The sequence below is a fragment of the Coenobita brevimanus genome, chromosome 52 (genome assembly GCF_032717465.1).
Source record: "Coenobita brevimanus isolate Jiangsu-jjx chromosome 52, ASM3271746v2, whole genome shotgun sequence".
In the NCBI taxonomy this organism is placed as follows: domain Eukaryota; kingdom Metazoa; phylum Arthropoda; class Malacostraca; order Decapoda; family Coenobitidae; genus Coenobita; species Coenobita brevimanus.
This window is the reverse complement of record NC_137005.1, coordinates 10,221,106-10,239,657: the sequence shown is the minus strand read 5'-3', so window position 1 is coordinate 10,239,657 and position 18,552 is coordinate 10,221,106. Positions and strand designations below refer to the sequence as shown.

General features: G+C 41.0%; 1 protein-coding gene across 1 annotated transcript in view; it reads right to left on the bottom strand.

The window, feature by feature from the left end:
- mEFG1 (mitochondrial translation elongation factor G 1) overlaps positions 1 to 18,552 on the bottom strand; it is a 132,742-nt gene that overhangs the window by 14,013 nt on the left and 100,177 nt on the right. The window contains exons 11-12 of the mRNA XM_080272986.1: positions 4,270 to 4,422; positions 2,796 to 2,913 (exon numbers count right to left, since the gene is read on the bottom strand). Of these exons, the coding sequence (XP_080129112.1) occupies positions 2,796 to 2,913; positions 4,270 to 4,422 (271 nt within the window). The remainder of the gene's footprint in view (positions 1 to 2,795; positions 2,914 to 4,269; positions 4,423 to 18,552) is intronic.

The following is an 18,552-nucleotide window of genomic DNA, read 5'->3' as shown; positions in this document are numbered from 1 at the left end:
CCTGTATACTAGCATTGAGAGTGAATGTCACTTTCACCTTCACTCTCATAACTCATAGTATTCATACATGCTAGAGTGAAACTTTCACTTTCATTACTCCTAGTATATATACTCATATTCTTATAATACTACTCATTTACATTTCTATTTACGTTCTCTATTTTATTTACATTATTTACATTTCTATTTTATTTACACTGTGTTATGCACTGTCACTTGAAGTAACTTATAAAACTATTTTCTACTGTTCACTTATATTTACATTCATTACTTTCACTTGCTGTTTACACATTATTTACACATTATTTACAAATCCACTTCCACTGTTTTACTCAATAAAAAGATCGTAGTCACTCTCTATCAACTGTCAGCCCTTTACCTCTTTCCACACGAGGTTTAGTAGGGGGTAAAGGTCACAGGGCCCTTTGCATGGGGATAAAAAGCGGCGGAAGTTAGCAGGAGCTAATCAGACATACTCCCACCTTCAAAGATGACAGTGAATTGATAGTAGTGGCCTCCTGCTGCCTGGCAAGGGTGAGTGCAATACTCCCAACTTCAGCCCTGTGAGACCTGCTAATATATAGCAATGAAATGATTGGCAGGAAACCAAGACAATACATAATAAATTAGGTAGTTCCAGGTGAATGTAAATATCACTTAGGTTTCTCCCTTCCCTCCTTATATGTATATTTATTATGAAAATAGATTATACGGCATATTTCAAGGGGAAATAAACAGCGAAAATTAGCAAATGAGTGCACGTGAGGTGCTGTCAGGTGATAATTAGCCAATTCCAGGTGTATGGCACTATCACTTACCTTATTTCTTTTTTGTATATATTATTTGGTATAAGAATAGGGCATAGGGCTTATTTCAATGGATGAAATCAGTGGAAAATTCCAGGGAAGATTTACTTAGCGTCGAATACAGTGTGGTGGCCTGCAATAATTACGCAGTTCCAGGTGAATGTAAATATCACTTAGGTTTCTTCCTTCCTTTCTTATATATATTTTTATTATGAAAATATATTTTACGGCATATTTCAAGGGGATATAAACAGCGAAAATTAGCTAACGAGTGCATGTGAGGTGTTGTCAGGTGATAATTAGCCAATTCTAGGTGTATGGCACTCTCACTTACCTTATTTCTTTCTTGTATTTATTATTTGAAGCAGTGATAAGAAACAGGGAAGTGAGCAAGGATGTGAAAAAGTTACTACATGACAGTATTGTGATACCAACTCTAACGTACGGAAGTGAAGCTTGGACATTGTTGGAAGGACACAAGTCAAGAGTGAGAGCAGTGGAAATGAGTTATTTAAGAGGAGCCTGTGGAGTCACATGGAGAGACAGGCTGACGAATGAGGATATAAAGGAGCGTTGTGGTGTGGATGTGGATGTGATAGGAAGCGTTATGAGGAACACACTGAGGTGGTTTGGCCATGTGGAGAGGATGGAGGGTGAAAGACTGACGAAGAGAGTGTATGTGAGTGAGGTGGAGGGGGGAAGAGGGAGGGGGAGGCCGAGGATGAGATGGAGGGATGGGATGGAGAGGTATATGAGAGAGGGGGGTGTGAGTTGGGAGCAGGGCAGTGAAATGGCGGAGGACAGGGCGACTTGGAGGCGATTTGTTTGTGGCCACCCCAAATGGGATTGAGGCGTCTGGCAATAGATAGATAGATAGATAGATTTATTATTTGGTATAAGAATAGGGCATAGGGCTTATTTCAATGGATGAAATCAGTGAAAAATTCCAGGGAAGATATACTTAGCATAGCACGGCCGGGCAGGCAAGAGGATAGGGTAATGGAGGGGAGGTAGGGAGGGGAGTCAAGAACGGGGAGAAATGGCTAAATTGTCAACAATGGATGGGAGTACAGATGAGTTTAGGAGTGCTGACTAGTGTTGGACATAAGCAGTACTGATAGATGATACAAGCCACCACTTGAAAGCCCGGGCAAATTCAAAATAACACAGAATCACAAAAGTGTCGCCGCGCAATATGATCCCTTGCTCCCAAGCGTCACGAAAGTGACGCCCCGCGGTTGAGGGGTTAATAGCAAGTAGTATAGCATCATCTGCACACATAATGATTTAAATACACATATAATGCTGTACTCCACCTGCCATCATATGTCATCAGCATTATCTCTCTTCCTCTAGTTCTAGTTTTAACTTTTCTCATAATCCCATTCATACATACCTGTAAAGGGTGTCCCTGTATTCACAAAACAACCTCAGTAGCTGATTTCTCAGGCCACACTAATATATACAGCACAACTGTTACAGATTATAGGATATTTAAATCTAAACAGGAGTAGTTGCTGTGGCCTCAAATTCATCTAGCTGTGAACCCAGTGAACTGTAGGGTGAAACTGCCTTTTTCCTGCAGTCCACCATCCTCCTTTTGGAGGGATAAGGAACAAAGAGACATCTATATAACTGGGCAACAGATCCACCTGGCTACATTGGTGCCACCATGTGAAGATGTCCCTCTCCAGCACCTTAAATACAAGCAGCAAGACGAATGCTTTTTTCCAGCCCATACTGCCAACCTCTGTACTCTTCATTGCCTTACACTAAATTTACTAAATGTAACCTAAACAAAACCACTAAATAAACAAGGACCTGCTGGGGGGGGGAGGGTGAAGTAATGATGACGTGTACACAGGCATCCCTTGAGAGCAAAAATTCATTCATCACAATCAATATCAATAACGATAATGATAATAATAATGACCATATCCCTACCACTCTCTAGAATGAAGAATACAGCAACATAAATGTATGTCCCACCTTTTTCACAAGTACCACGGAAGCCCTTCTCTACTGCTGGTACAAACTGCTTAGGTATATTGGTGCCGGCAGTCTCATCTTGGAATTCAACTTTGGTGTTATCTTCATCAGGTAGTGGCTGGAATAACAACCACTGATTAATAAGTACTGTAATACTGGTAATATATATTAAACATGTACAAATGTGTCTATAAAAACCTGGCCCACCCAAGGAGGAGGGTATGAAGACCATCCTACCATTACCAGACTGTGAGTAACTGTCTGGACAATCTCCAATATGTAAATAAGCATCAATTAATTTTACAATGAAAACTTGTTTTACAGCAATTATAACCCCAAAAGAAAAACTCAAGAAAACAAAACAATATAAGGATCAGCTTTCTTTTTTTTATCATGAAAACAAGTAAAAATGCAATCTCTGAGGACCAATTTTTCATCCATCTGATTCAGTGATTTGGTGATGCACTGACCACTGTTCTATTAAAACTGAGAGTCCAAAGGTGAGAGTATGTGTCTAGTTTTTTATCATCCTTTATGGAACAACTGTAACTGTTAGATTTTATCACCCTTCATCTCACATTACATACCACCGCAAGCAATGACACAGAAAGATCATCACGTGCTTTAGAAATTATCATTAAAAAAATGGAGGCTTACCCACAATTTCATGCTCTCAGCTTTATTGAGGCTACCCTCAGAAGCAATTATGATAATTTCTGCTCTGCTGAGGGACAAGAGACTAAAGGTTAAAGTGTCTTTGAAAACATTAAATTTGTTCAATCTAATCTACCAGCAAATACGAGTAAAGACACATACCCCCAAAACTTGGAATGCAAAGGAAAGGCACCCCCTTGATTTCTGAAGGCCAATTATGAAACAGGCACATTTATTAGATGGTATAAGTCTGCATCCAAAATAATGATGCATCAACTAGAACTAGGGAAGAGAAAACCATTTCACAACTTTGTCACATGATTCGAAGATTATTGTATAAAAAATTTAACTTTCTTCCCTTCTCTCCCTATCACCAGAAATGAGGATGGTGGATGTTATAAGGGCAACTTGAACCAGCAATTCAACATATTCTTGTCCAGATATGCCTGGGACCACAACAACAACAACCTCATTCCTACTTTCGGCAGGATAAGGATTATACAGTAATGTTAATGACTTTGCATAACTCAAGTGATGCAAACTGGCAAGTTGAGATGGTTTGAAAATGCTGACACGAGGGGAGAGTGTGGGAGGATGACTGACTGAAGAGGGCCACAGGTGTGAATGTGGAAGGAAGAATATCCACAGGCAGACCAAGGAATACGAGTACATGGGATGAGGAACTGTGTGCAGACCTTTGGGAAAGGGGACTGAAAAGAGAGATTGCTCAAGATTATAATACATGGACAGCTGGCATCAGGTGATAGGATCTACAAATGTTAGCAAGGTCCATGATCTTTAAACGTCGTGTACGTCTCACCTCTAGAACTCCAATAACACGACCATATTGTCCTGCTCCACCTGACTGCTTCTTATGCAGGTAGTCAAATTCAATGGGTGCCACTAGAGTCTCTCTGAATGCTACCTTAGGCTTCCCCATCTCAACCTGGCACCTGTATTCCCGCTCCATTCGCTGCAACAAAACCACCATCACATTATCATTAGTCACATAGCTTTCATATAAGATCAAATGGTACTATGCTCAGTTTTACAAAATCCCCATACTGAGGCTGACCATGATATATTAGATGTCCTCTATGGACTGGAAGTTAAACCAAGTGCCAAAGTGTAATAAGATTTGCATAGTATAAATCTTAGCTTGGACTTCTACTCTGCTTACTTGTAACTGGATTTCCTGCCTAGAATGTGTGGCTAACTACCATAATTGTAGGCACATTCACTCTCATGGTAGCACCTCCCAGGGTCATTGTAGCCAACTATCTACTACAGTTTTCTTTGAGTCGCAATATCATTTCTGTTCCCTAACATCAAGCTTAATTCAAATACATTCACAATACATTATATGCACAATATATCTCCCATATTAAAGCAAAATTCAGTTACTGTAAGCAGACCTTCAATTTTTGTGGGCCTGCTTTGCACTGAACATGTTTTGTGTGGAATAATATACCTGACACGGCCCAGTAACAAGGGGGGTGGGGCGGTGTGCACACACACACACACACACACACACACACACACACACACACACACACACACACACACACACACACACACACACACACACACACACACACACACACACACAGCAGCATATGCAATCATCAGCTGAATTAGCTTCTCGAGATTGCTGATTATCTAGTTTTGTAGTGTGGAGATTGGGTGTTGTTCTGTCCTGTGATTTTAATATGGTTGAATAGTCAGGCCCATTACACCTGGGCCAGAGAAAGAACCACAGATGTTGAGTCCAGAAGGTGAAGTTATACCACGGTGAAAATATGGAATCCACGAGATGTAAACACACCCAGGCAGAGGGAAAACGCTTAAAAAAAAAAAAAGAAAAAGAAAAAAAAAAGTATAGAAATTTCAGACAATTTAGATGGATTTCAATGCTTTGGAAGGGAAATGAACATTGAAATTGTGTTTAAGATCCTGTTCATGAACATTAAATTGCTGCAGAGTTGGTTGAAAGAACACGGCAGAGGGCAAAACAAAAAAGCTGAGAATGGATATGCCAGTTTGTTCATGGAAGTATTGTAATAAAAAAAATAATAATAATAATGAAATAGAAAAACTGAAGAGAGAAAATGATGAGTTGAAGAAGAAAATGAGGGAGGGGAAGGAAAATGCAAATACAGGCAGTCCCCGATAAACGAAGCTCCAATACATGAAAATTCGAAGGTACGAAAGTGAAAAATACAGGACACATTCCCCTATACGAAGGCATATGTTTCGATGGTACAAAAGTTGCTATGAGAAAATTATTCAAATTTAGCACACGACCGACTGCAGCGCCACTACTGTGTATGGTGAGGCAAGCAACTACCTCTGTTTCATCCCAATCTGTTCCCGCTCCCCATCTGTGTAGTGCGTGCCTTCTGTACTCCAAGAATCTTTTGCATCTTGCATCATGCCACCCAAACGTCCTTCACCTTCATCATCATCTGTGGAGCCTCTCAAGAAGATGCAACACCGAACCCTGACACTGAAGCACAAGCTCAAAATTATCAAGGGGCACGAGGAAGGCCAGGGTGTGAGTGAAATCGGGCTTCACCTGTATATACTGTACAGTACTGTTTTCTATTTTTTACTCAGTAATTTGATAAATAAACAACTGCTTAAAGTTCATTTAGGCTTTATTAACTTTTCTACTGCAGATTTAAGCGCTTACAATCAGCTTAGTACAGTACAGAGTAGTTAGTTGACAGATTTTGGGGGGCTCCTGGAACACATCTCCTCATTTTCTCAAGTTCTTATGGGGAAAAAATGCTTCAATATATGAAAAACCCATATACAAAAGATTTTAAAGGTACCAAATCCTTTCGTTTATCGAGGACTTCCTGTATTGTGGTTTCAGCAACAGAAGAGGAAAAAGGAGTTAGAGTGGAGTGGCAGAATGAGGATAAGAAAGGACCATTAAGCCTCACATAAATTATAGAGGAGCAGAAGCAGGCAAAATTAGAACAGAGCCGAAATGAGTAAAAATGGACCAGTAGTAATTACAACTCTACAGAAGAAAGAAAAAGTGGTGTGAGATACTGTACATTGGAGAGATGTGGTCATCCATATCTGGTGACTGCAAGGGCCAGAAGTAATTATGATTGTACAGATGAGAGAAAAACTGATGATATATACAGTAACACCTCACTATAACGGACTAAAAGGGGGCCCAAGCCATTCTGAAAAATGTAAAATTCCGATAAAAGTGACATCCAGACTTCCCCCTGCTAACCTGGACTTTATCCAATATACCTGACATTAGTCCGGATCGCACCAACTTCTTTTTTTCATCAGCACTGTTGCTTCATTACTTGTTATCCAACTCATATCCAGCAATCTATATCCTCAAGATCCTGACCCACTCCAATGCCCATCCAACACCCATCATCAGGGTCACAACAACCACCCAGTGTCCATCCAACACCCATCATCATGGTCACAACAACCACCCAATGCCCACCCAATGTGTGGAGTACAACTCTCATGTGTGGGGAGGCTCCCCACATACAGCTCTTCTCAATAGGGTGGAGTCAAAGGCTTTTTGTCTCATTAACTCTCCTCCTCTTACTGACTCCCTTCAACCTCTGTCTCTTCGCCGCACTGTTGCATCTTTATCTCTTTTCTATCGCTACTTTAATGGCCACTGCTCCTCTGAACTGTCTGCTTGCATTCCTCCACCTCTACGACAGGTGCGTAGCACCCGTCTGGCAGCAAACTCTCATCCCTTTTCTGTCCAACTCTCTAATGCAAGAGTTAACCGTTACTCCCAGTCTTTCATTTATGCAACAGGTAAGCTCTGGAACTGTCTCCCTCTGTCTGTATTTCCTGCTGCCTATGATCTCCAGTCTTTCAAACGTAGTGTGTCCAGGCATCTCAAAATGATCGGATCTTGAATTTGGCTCTCTATTGTATTTTGTTTTTCTCTTGGAGGGAACTGTTACTGCGGGCTCATGGCCTTTGGTTCCTTCTTCCTCGCATTAAAAAAAAAAAAAAAAAAAAAAAAAATCAAGGTCACAACAACCACCCAATGCCCATCATCAATGTCACAACAACCACCCAATGCCCATTATCAATGTCACAACAACTACCCAATGCCCATCCAATGCCTATCATCAATGTCACAACAACCACTCAATGCCCATCCAACACCCACCATCAATGTCACAACAACCACCCAATGCCCATATCTGGGTTACAACAACCACCCAATGTCCATACAACACCCACCATCAACGTCACAACAACCACCCAATGCCCATCCAACACCCACCAACAATGTCACAACAACCACCCAATGCCCATCCAATGCCCATCATCAGGGTCACAACAACCATCCAATGCCCATCATCAATGTCACAACAACCATCCAATGCCCATCCAACACCCATCATCAATGTCACAACAACTACCCAGTGCCCATCATCAGGGTCACAACAACCACCCAATGCACATCATCAATGTCAAAACAAGCACCCAATGTCCATCCAACATCCATCATCAGTGTCACAACAACCATCCAATGCCCATGCAACACCCATCATCAATGTCACAACAACCACCCAGTGCCCATCATCAGGGTCACAACAACCACCCAATGCCCATGGAATGCCCATCATCAGTGTCACAACAACCATCCAATGCCCATGGAATGCCCATCATCAGGGTCACGACAACCACCCAATACCCATTCAACACCCATCATCAAGGTCACGACAACCTACCCAAACATCCTCATCCTCCACCATTCCCCTGCCCAAGCTGGACTGAGGTCAGGCAGTCCAGACTGCTTCTGGCTTTATCGGACTTTTCCCGATATACAGTATATGAATTTAGTCCAGTAGGCTCCTCAAGACTGATAAAAGCAAATTCCAGTACAGTACACTGAAGTCCATTAAATCGAGGTTTTACTGTACAGTGGTAAGATGTGTGATCATATTTAGTGACTGGGAGACAGAATGGAAAATAAAACAGAATAGGAGGTAGAAGAAAAGATGACATTAATAATTAGTGCAGAGACTGGGAACAACAAACTGATGAAGTGAGGTTAGGCAAGTACAAGAATGGGAAGACCAGACCAATAACTGCGAAACTGAAAATGGAACGTGCTGCCAAAGATACTTTAGATGTTTCAAGGAGACTCACTCATACAGAAGAAAGCAAAGGCATTTTCATAAGGAGTGCTTTTAATGAAGATGAATGGGTGAAACTAAAGCCATTCCAGGGAGATACTTAGAGAGAGAGAGAGAGAGAGAGAGAGAGAGACAGACAGACAGACAGACAGACAGAGAAAGTAAGAAGTTTGTTTGATCACTATGAGGGTCAAGAGATGATAAACAAAAACAAGGAAGTAAGAGGGATAAAAGAAGTGAACAGAAAAGTAATAACGGCATATTTTGGCGGGATCAATGGGAACGGAAATGGATCGAGGCAAATTATGGATCCAGGAGGGTCACACCAAAACAGTCCAGCAGTTTCGGCTTGGATTGTCCTGTTGCCATGGCAACACCCCAGTGCCCCACCCAACTGTAAAAAAACGATGGCGGTTGAAAGTTCAGGGGGATGATTTGGTCAGCAGTAATTCTCCTTCTCATTTCCTGCAATACAGTCCCATTACTGATGAAACCAGACACAGTTGAGCCACTCATACCCACCTTAGTAACGGGCAGTAGCATTTTATCAGTATATTATTATTTAAAAGAAAAAAAAAAAGAAAAAAAAAGCCAATACTGCACTTGCAATGTAGGTGGTGACGATATTTGTTTTGGTGTGACGTCACAATCCAGGATCATCCAGCTCAGTCCACTTCGGGGAGGTGGATTGCCTCAGATCAATCCGGGATCATCTTTCACTCTAGTCTAGGACCGGGACTGTGCCTCACCAAAATAGGATCAGCTGTCGGGATTGACTATCTCAATCCGGGATTGATTCAGAATTAATCTTTCTCTTGCCAAAACATGCCTTATAATGGGGAAGGTAGATCAGGTATGCAGCTTGAAGACTATGTATAGTAATACAGATGGGTTTGTAGTCAAGAAAATGCAGCTGAGTGATTATATAAAAAAGAAGAAAGCGGACATTATGTGTCTAACTGAAACCAAACTGACCAAACTGATTGGTGACATCAATACGAAAGTGCTAGGATAGAATAAAAATAATGTATGGTGAAAGGATAGGGGAAAATAATTTGGTGGAGGTTTGCTGGTTATGACTCATAAAATAATGGCAAGAAGGCTAGATCTTGGAAATAACATAGCAGAGGCGAAAGGGGCGGATATACTGTAAGATCAGGGTATTAAACCAGATATAGTTAAGATGCACATGCTTCCTCAAACAAGAACGAAGAGAAGAGAGGACTATGAACATCTGACGACAGAGGTCCTAGATGTGTTAGCAAAGTTGAGCTGATTAGAAGCAACAATACACTGGTGTTGACTGCAGATTTTAAATGCAAGGAGGCAAACTGGGAAGGACTGGATGCAAGGACAAACAACAAAGAATCTTGGGGATACATAGTAATAGACCTGATGGTAGAAAATATGCTAAATGAACATGTATGAGAGTTTCCTAGATATACATAGGAATAAAAAGGAAAGTAAACAGCAACAAACCTTATGGTCTTTTTGAGGTTGTCTGTTACAGAGTAGACTATGACTATGAGATTTAATTCTACAAGCTGAAAGACAAGGATAGTAAGGCACGATGGCTACCCTCGCCTCCAAACCCTCCAGGAAAAAGTGAGAAGGACCACCATGCAGCATGGAAATTTCATAGGAAAGTCTGAAAAGGAAAAGTTCATCCATCATCCAATCCTACTTTGCCCCATAAGGAGTGTAGGAGCCTGGGGCTAGGCAGTTGGTCTCGACACTTAAGATGAGAGTGAAAAAGGAAAAGTTACATTCTATAATACTACATCTATAAGCTACCAGTCTGAATGACCTGAAAGAGAAAGTAATAAAGTAAAATGAGTAATCAAATAAATAAATAACTCAGGTATGACATTACATATGGGTACATTGAGTTAATGGATTGTCTATAGATGCAGTGTGGAAATTGCACACAATGAATGTTCAGAGGTGGTGCAGCAGCCTTGCCTTGCAGTTTTTAAAGGCAGGCTGCAGCCAATCAGGCACCAGCTCCATTCACTTCACTATGACAAGGAACTTTCCAATGCAGAACAAGTTACCTCCTGTAGCAGTGACCCCTGGTACATTAAAAAAATCCTGATGGTGGTCACTTAACAGGGACTCTCAGTGATCCACAGCCCATCACAGGTCGAAAGAAAGTAGTGACTGTTATCTCAGCGTTAACTGTGCATATCCTAGTCTGTGCTTAAAGTACTTTATTGCATTTAACAAACTGATAAATATATTATGATGTGATGCAACACTATGTATGGGTATGTTAAATTTATGGGGTGTATTGTAGACAGGAGGGGAATGAACTTTTTTGCAGCTGGCAAAAGTAAGTCTATTCTAGATACTGTATTTACGACGCTGTTGATGAAGATTTTGCTTCGTGGGATCAGAAATGTTTTCCCATAATTTTGCAGCCATTACTCCACAGAAATGTGTTATTCAGGAGTGAACATACTTAGCTGGAGGTCAAATAAGATACTTATCCAAGCAATTTTTGAAGGTTAGTACTGCATCACAGTTTACTACATTTGTGGGCAGTTTGTTCTATATTGTATACAGTATTTACAACTCTATTAAAGATAAAATGCTTAGCTTCATGTGACTGAAATGTTTACCAATAATTCTAAGACCATTACCTCTAGTGTAATTTAAGCAATCAACTGTGAAATCTTTATCAATGGCTATATTATTGTGTCCTTTGAATATTCTGAATACTTGAATTAACCCGAGGCGTCCCGTCGACATATGGGTCTGTTGCAACATTTTGCATTTGCCAGTCCCGTCAACGTACTGGTACGTTGTGCAATTGCAAAGTTCATAATTTGCACAATTTTCAATTTTTGCACGTGATTTTTCGTACGTATACATGTGACACCTTCCTCTATTCCTCTACAAGATGCCAAGCAGGGACAATGCCTTACACCGCATAACCTCCCACCCACCCCTGCATGCCATTGTCTCGCCAATTCACCTGTTACCAGTGACCTGGCCAATAAAGACATTCAGGGCCAGAGTGATTCCCCAATCGATGACAATGTGGAGGACAAAGTTTACATAGCATTAGAGGAAGAAACAGTCAGAAATGATGATCAGGTAATGTGGCAAAAAAAGGTCAGGTATGGTGATGAGTTAGTGAGTGAAACAATGCTTATAATGCCTATATTACTGTTTGAAAACCAATATACTCTCGTACTACATATAAATTCGTACCAAGTAAATAAATAAATACCGCTTATGAGTGGTGTGAAATACTTACCCTCCCATAGAACTTGTTTTCTTTGGTGCCAGCCTGTTAGAAAACCCAGTAAGGTAAGGAGGTACTGCTACCTGGATCGAGTACAGTACCCTCGCGTCCAACACGGTAATATTGTCATGCACGGGTCACGTGTTGGACCAAAAACGTGTTGGACTAACAATAGAGCTTATGGAGAAAAATGAATTATGTCAGCAACCCTAGGAAAAGTCACCCTAAATACCTACCATATACCTATACATATATTGGTACTATTGTAATCATAATAAATGGTACTGTGCTATGAATGATAACTAACCTTTTAGGATAGTGTTGGTGGGCTTGCTGGGAATGGAAGGTGGTATCCAAGGCTGTAGGTAGTCCTACTGGGTCCCCAGAGGATGGCTGCTGGCGTCACTAGCGGGTGATGGCTGTTGCTCCTCCTCAACCTCCCTCATAAATCCTTCAAAATCACACTCTGAATCACTATCTTCATCCAGAGCCATGGAAGGTCCTGCTTCTGCCTGTCCTAGCACTCTGTAATCCTCGGCAAAGGGCATGCTTCTCACACTGTTGCCAGAGCCCCGTCTCGTGACTGTGGAAAGTGATCGCTGTCGCTGACTCGGTAGAGAATAAGGAGAAGCAACTTTGTTTATAAACTGGTACACACGTCGATGAGAAGGGTTTCAAAACGATTGATTTTTATTCTAAAATATTAATATGTATTCAGTGTCAGGCTAAATGTTCAATGCTGTAGTACGATACATTCTCTGTTGAGTCGCCTGGGTTTTGGTCACACTGTTTTGCCCGTCGTATCCTCGGCAGGAATCCATCCAGATGAATTCCAAATGCCCGTGGTATCGTCGGCAATTTTACCACGTTACCGTTCCGATTTACCATCGTATCCTCGGCAAACCTGGTATGAAGTGCCGTGTGATAGCCTTCGGCTGCCAGGATCTTGTCTTGGTTTTTTATTATGGTCCTCACGTTGGCTTCATTCATGTCGTAGGCCTTGGCAATGTCAACTTTCCTCTCCCCTTTCTTCTTCCTCTCGATGCTTTCTAGCTTCGTGGCCCGAGGGAGGTGCCGACGCTTCTTGGGATTCTCAGAAGGCTTCCTAGGCATCGTGAGCAGGGTAAAATGCAGTAACAAAGGCAGAATATGCAGCAAGAAAAAAGCACCTTCCAATGCGAATTATCCGACTGAGTGGCACTGTGGCGGGAGAAATTTTAACAAAACATCACGTGACAGCAGAAGCATTTTTAATTGGGCGGCATCACGATCACGTCACGATAGCGGGCGGGGAAGGCTACTTGATCAGAAGTTTTCATTGGCTATCATCATCATGGGAATGTCCAGTATGACCGTGTTGGACCGGGGGTGATCGTACTAGAGGTGAACTCTGCGGATTTTGCCCATTTCTCGGAGCTCTGTGCGTGTTATGCTAACACACTCGTGTTGCAGTAATTAAATCGTATTAAAAAATACTAATCATTTGCTCTCCGTGCTGGACTAATGCGTGTTGGACGAGAGGGTACTGTATTTTAAACATCAGGTGAGCGATTTCTCTATGAATTTTCGATGTTTCTCACCAAAAGCAGAGGTTTTAGGGAAAAAAAAAAAAACTCGGGACTGGCAGGTGTCGGAGGTGCGAAATAGCTTAGGACGTGACAGGTTAAATCTCCTCGTACCCTGCGTTTAGTTAGGGTAAAGAGCTTCAGGGCTTCTAAACGCTCCTTGCATGATTTATTTCTCAATCTGGGTACTGTATCATCTTTGTCACTCTTCACTGTACTTTCTCAAGTTTCTCCATATCATTTTTTTAATACGGTGACCAAAACTGAATGCAATATTCGTGTGCAGGAGTACCAAGGAATTACCGGTATACAAAGTGAAGATAGTATTATCAGATTTATATTCAAATGCTCTACCTATGAACCCAATCAATTCACTGACTTTCTTTAGAGCTTCTGTACATTGTTTACCTGGTTTCAAGTCACTTATTATTATAACTCCTAAGTAATTTTCATGGTTTACCCTACCACATCGGACATTATTCATGTTATAACTTGCTCTTACATTTTTACTGGCAACGTGTAGCACTTTACATTTATTAACACTGAAATCCATTTGCTATGTTTCTGACCAGTTAAACAGTTGATCAAGATCCCTCTGAATTGCCTGCCTTTGCAAAGCCGTATCTGCACTGTTACCTATTTTAGTATCGTCGGCAAATTTTGAAGTCGTACAACATAATCCTTCATCAGTATCATTTATGTACATTAAAAAAGATTAGGGCCTAACACTGAACCCCGCGACACTCCACTTGTACTCGTAACTCTTATCCAGTCTGACTCTCTTCCATTTATTACAACTCTTTGCTTTTGTCCAGTGAGCCAATCTTTGAGTCACCCGAGCACATTGCCACTGAAACCATATGGTTTTTGCTTCTGAAGGAGTCTTTTGTGTCGAACTTTGTCAAAAGCCTTTTGAAAATCGAGGCAGACAACATCAACAGATTTAGGCTCATCATACATGTTCAATGTCTTTGAAAAAGTCCAAACCGTAAGAACTTTTGATGAGACTGTTTGTTTCCAGATGTTTTACAAACTTGTCTCTAATAATGGTTTCAAGCAATCTGCAAACTACTGATGTTGAATTAATTGGGAGGTAGTTTTCTGGCTGTGCTCTGTTGCCCTTTTTGAATATTGGGGTTACATCTGCAAGCTTCCATTCGTGTGGCACCTTCCTGCTTTTTAATGATAAGTTGAAAGTTCAGATAAAGGTTTTGATATAAGACTCTGTAGTTCCTTAAATACATGTTGTGATATTTCTTCTGGTCCTGGTGTTTTATTCTCTTTTAATCTGTTAGCTGCAAGTAGTAAATCATGATCACTAACTGTAATATCATTGATTATGCTGCCCTCTTCTATAGGAACTGGGGAAACTGCACGAATCGTATGTGTATTTTTTATTGTAAATACCAATGCAAAGAAAGTATTAAGAATTTTTGCCATCTTAGTTTCATCATTGGTGTGCTCTCCATTATCTGTGATTAAGGGGCCGATTGTTGGAGTTACCTGTATTACCTTTTTGCTTTTTATGTAACTGAAAAATTCTTTGGGATTTGATTTACTGATACTCGCAATATGTGTCTCAAGGTCTTTCTTACTGTGTTTAATTAGTTGTTTAGATTTATGTTGAAGAGCATCATAGTCATTTTTATCACTCTGACTCTATGTGGTATTATAAATTTTATATGTAATATATTTTGCTACCAGACAATGTTTAATACCGGAGTTCCACCATTTGGGCTTAGGATTTTTGGCAGGCCTTCTGTTGCATATTGGAATACAGAACCTGATTGCATTGTTCAAAGTTTCTGTAAAAAATTTCAATGCGTCCTTGATATCTAATATTTTGACTATGGGATGCCAGTCACATACACCTACTGTACATTTGCTCTTAATTTATTAAAATCTGCCCTCTTGTAGTTAGGCACTTTCTCAAAACTGGCCCTGACACTGTCTTCACTGAATTTAATGTTAAATGTAACTATGCGATGATCGATCTATCTATCTATCTATTGCCAGACACCTTAATCCCATATGGGGTGGCCACAAACAAATTGTCTCCACGTCACCCTGTCCCCCACCATTTCACTGCCCTGCTCCCAATTCACACCCCCCTCTCTCATATACCTCTCCACTCCATCCCTCCATCTCATCCATGGCCTCCCCCTCCATCTCCCCCCCTTCACCTCACATACATTCTCCTCGTAAGCGTCTCATTCTCTATCTATCTATCTATTGCCAGACGCCTCAATCCCGTTTGGGGTGGCCACAAACAAATCGCCTCCAAGTCGCCCTGTCCCCTGCCATTTCACTGCCCTGCTCCCAACTCACACCCCCCTCTCTCATATACCTCTCCACCCCATCCCTCCATCTCATCCTCGGCCTCCCCGTCCCTCTTCCCCCCTCCACCTCACTCACATACACTCTCTTCGTCAGTCTTTCACCCTCCATTCTCTCCACATGGCCAAACCACCTCAGTGTGTTCCTCATAACGCTTCCTATCACATCCACATTCACACCATAACACTCCTTTATATCCTCATTCGTCAGCCTGTCTCTCCATGTGACTCCACAGCCTCCTCTTAAATAACTCATTTCCACTGCTCTCACTCTTGACTTGTGTCCTTCCAACAACGTCCAAGCTTCACTTCCATACGTTAGAGTTGGTATCACAATATTGTCATGTAGTAACTTTTTCACTTCCATGCTCACTTCCCTGTTTCTTATCACTGCTTTCAAAGAACCAGCAACCTTTCTTCCCTGCTGTACCCTTTCAAGCACTTCACCCTCCAAACCTCCATCCTTACTCATCACACTACCCAAGTACTTAAACGTACTCGCATTTTCCAATTCCTCACCATCCAACCTCGCTGTACATTCACTGACTTCACCCCTCTCAAAGACCATCACTTTACTCTTCCCTACATTCACCTTTAGATTCCGTTTCTTACACACTCACCCAAACTCATCCACCAAGCCTTGCAGCTCCCCTTCGTCTTCACTCAACAACACAGTATCATCTGCAAACAACAGTACAGGGAGTTTCCAAACACTATCCTCTCTCACCAGGGCCACTCCAACATCCACTACCGTACCTTGTACCTCTTTTATTACCCCATCCATGTACAGATTGAACAACATGGAGACATGACACATCCCTGTTTCAACCCAACTTTCAAAGAGAAAAATTCACTTAGTTCACCATCCACACGCACTGCAGCCTTCGCACCATCGTACATACTCTTCACAGCACTCTCACTTGTACTAAATTCTTCTCCTACAATAACATTACTCATTAAATCTTCTGATGTGGCTAAGACAAGATCGTGGATGTTAGCTCCATGTGTCGGATAATTTATAAACTGACAATGAACTTTCCTGAAAGGTTGTAGATAGGTCTAATCCTATGTGCAAGGTTTGGGTTTCTCACCATTTCAGAACTGGTAAATTTAAATCACCAAATATTATAGCGCTTTGCATACAAGAGATTTCATCAATTTGACTAGATTTCATTGTCGATGTTGAGTGGTTGTCTGGGTGAACGGTAAATTGGCCCAAGTGTGGCTTTATGACAAAATTCATTTCTTAGCTGAATATAAAAAGAGCAATCCCTCATTTACCCAAACATAACAGAGCCAATGGCATGTCCAGGTAGTGGCAACATCCGGATAATGAACACTTATTTCCCTACTATACCCAGACCCTACCTATACAGTACACAGCCTCTAACCTATACCTATTTGTACAGTACCTATGCTTAATATGGCAGTGTATTCCTGTCATTCAGGCATATTTAGACATCAAAATACACATAGGAACATCCCAAGTAATGCTAAACACCAAGAAAACCATACAGAAAAAACAATGAAAACCAAAAACACCTCCCTATACACTACTGTATGTATAGTACCCCTCCTTATTTTGACACTGGTTTCCAGTCATTCTGCCATATTTAGACATCAAAACATACATATTATCAAAAATCATTTTCAACACCAAGAAAACCATTAACCCCTACACCGCGGGCATGTTTACCGATGTTTTGCGTGTGCCGCGGGGTTCTTCGGGCTCCGACAGACTCTCAAAAAATATTTGCCAAAAATCAGTTATTAGTCCTAGAATATTAAAATTACATATGCTTATGGCACATACCTTCAGCTTTCTCCTGGAATGTTTGTTGAGCCTTCGTCAGTTACCGTAGGACTTGTGGAGACCTCTGAAGTTGGGTAACGAAGTCTCCACTTTACACTTCCTGACAACCCGTAATATGATTACCACAGCCAGATATTAACACTATAAACACTACTCTAAGATTTTCAAGTAGTTTGGGATCCATACTCTAAAAAAAAAACCCACTGTGAAAGCAATGAAAATTACAAGCGCGTCTGACCGTTGCACTGGCACTAGTTCGCTCTTGGTACTCTGTCATTTATTATTCATAAAACCCCTCACACTTTATATTTCTATTACTATATAACACTTATATATATCTACAGTCTTTATCCATAAGTTTCCTTCAGTAGTATTAGTTTATTGTCACTGTAGGGATTCAATTTCTTTCAGTAAAATACGTAGCATTCACTTTCTCGTCCTGTATACTAGCATTGAGAGTGAATGTCACTTTCATCTTCACTCTCATAACTCATAGCATTCAGACATGCTAGAGTGAAACTTTCACTTTCATTACTCCTAGGGTATATACTCGTATTCTTATAATACTACTCATTTACATTTCTATTTACGTTCTCTATTTTATTTACGTTATTTCCATTTCCAATTTAGTTACACTGTGTTATGCACTGTCACTTGAAGTAACTTATAAAACTGTTTTCCATTGTTCATGTATATTTACATTCATTACTTTCACTTGCTGTTTACACATTATTTACACATTTACTATTCCACTTGCACTGTTTTACTCAATAGAAAGATCGTAGTCACTCTTTTATCAATTGTCAGCCCTTTACCTCTTTCCACACGAGGTTTAGTAGAGGGTAAAGGTCACAGGGCCCTTTGCATGGGGGTGAAAAAGTCCCTGAAGTCAGCAAGAAGAAACAGACGTACCTCTACTTCGGAAGATGAGAGTAAACTGATAAGGGAGGGCCGTGGTAGAGGCCTACTTAGGGGATATTCAGTGCTAC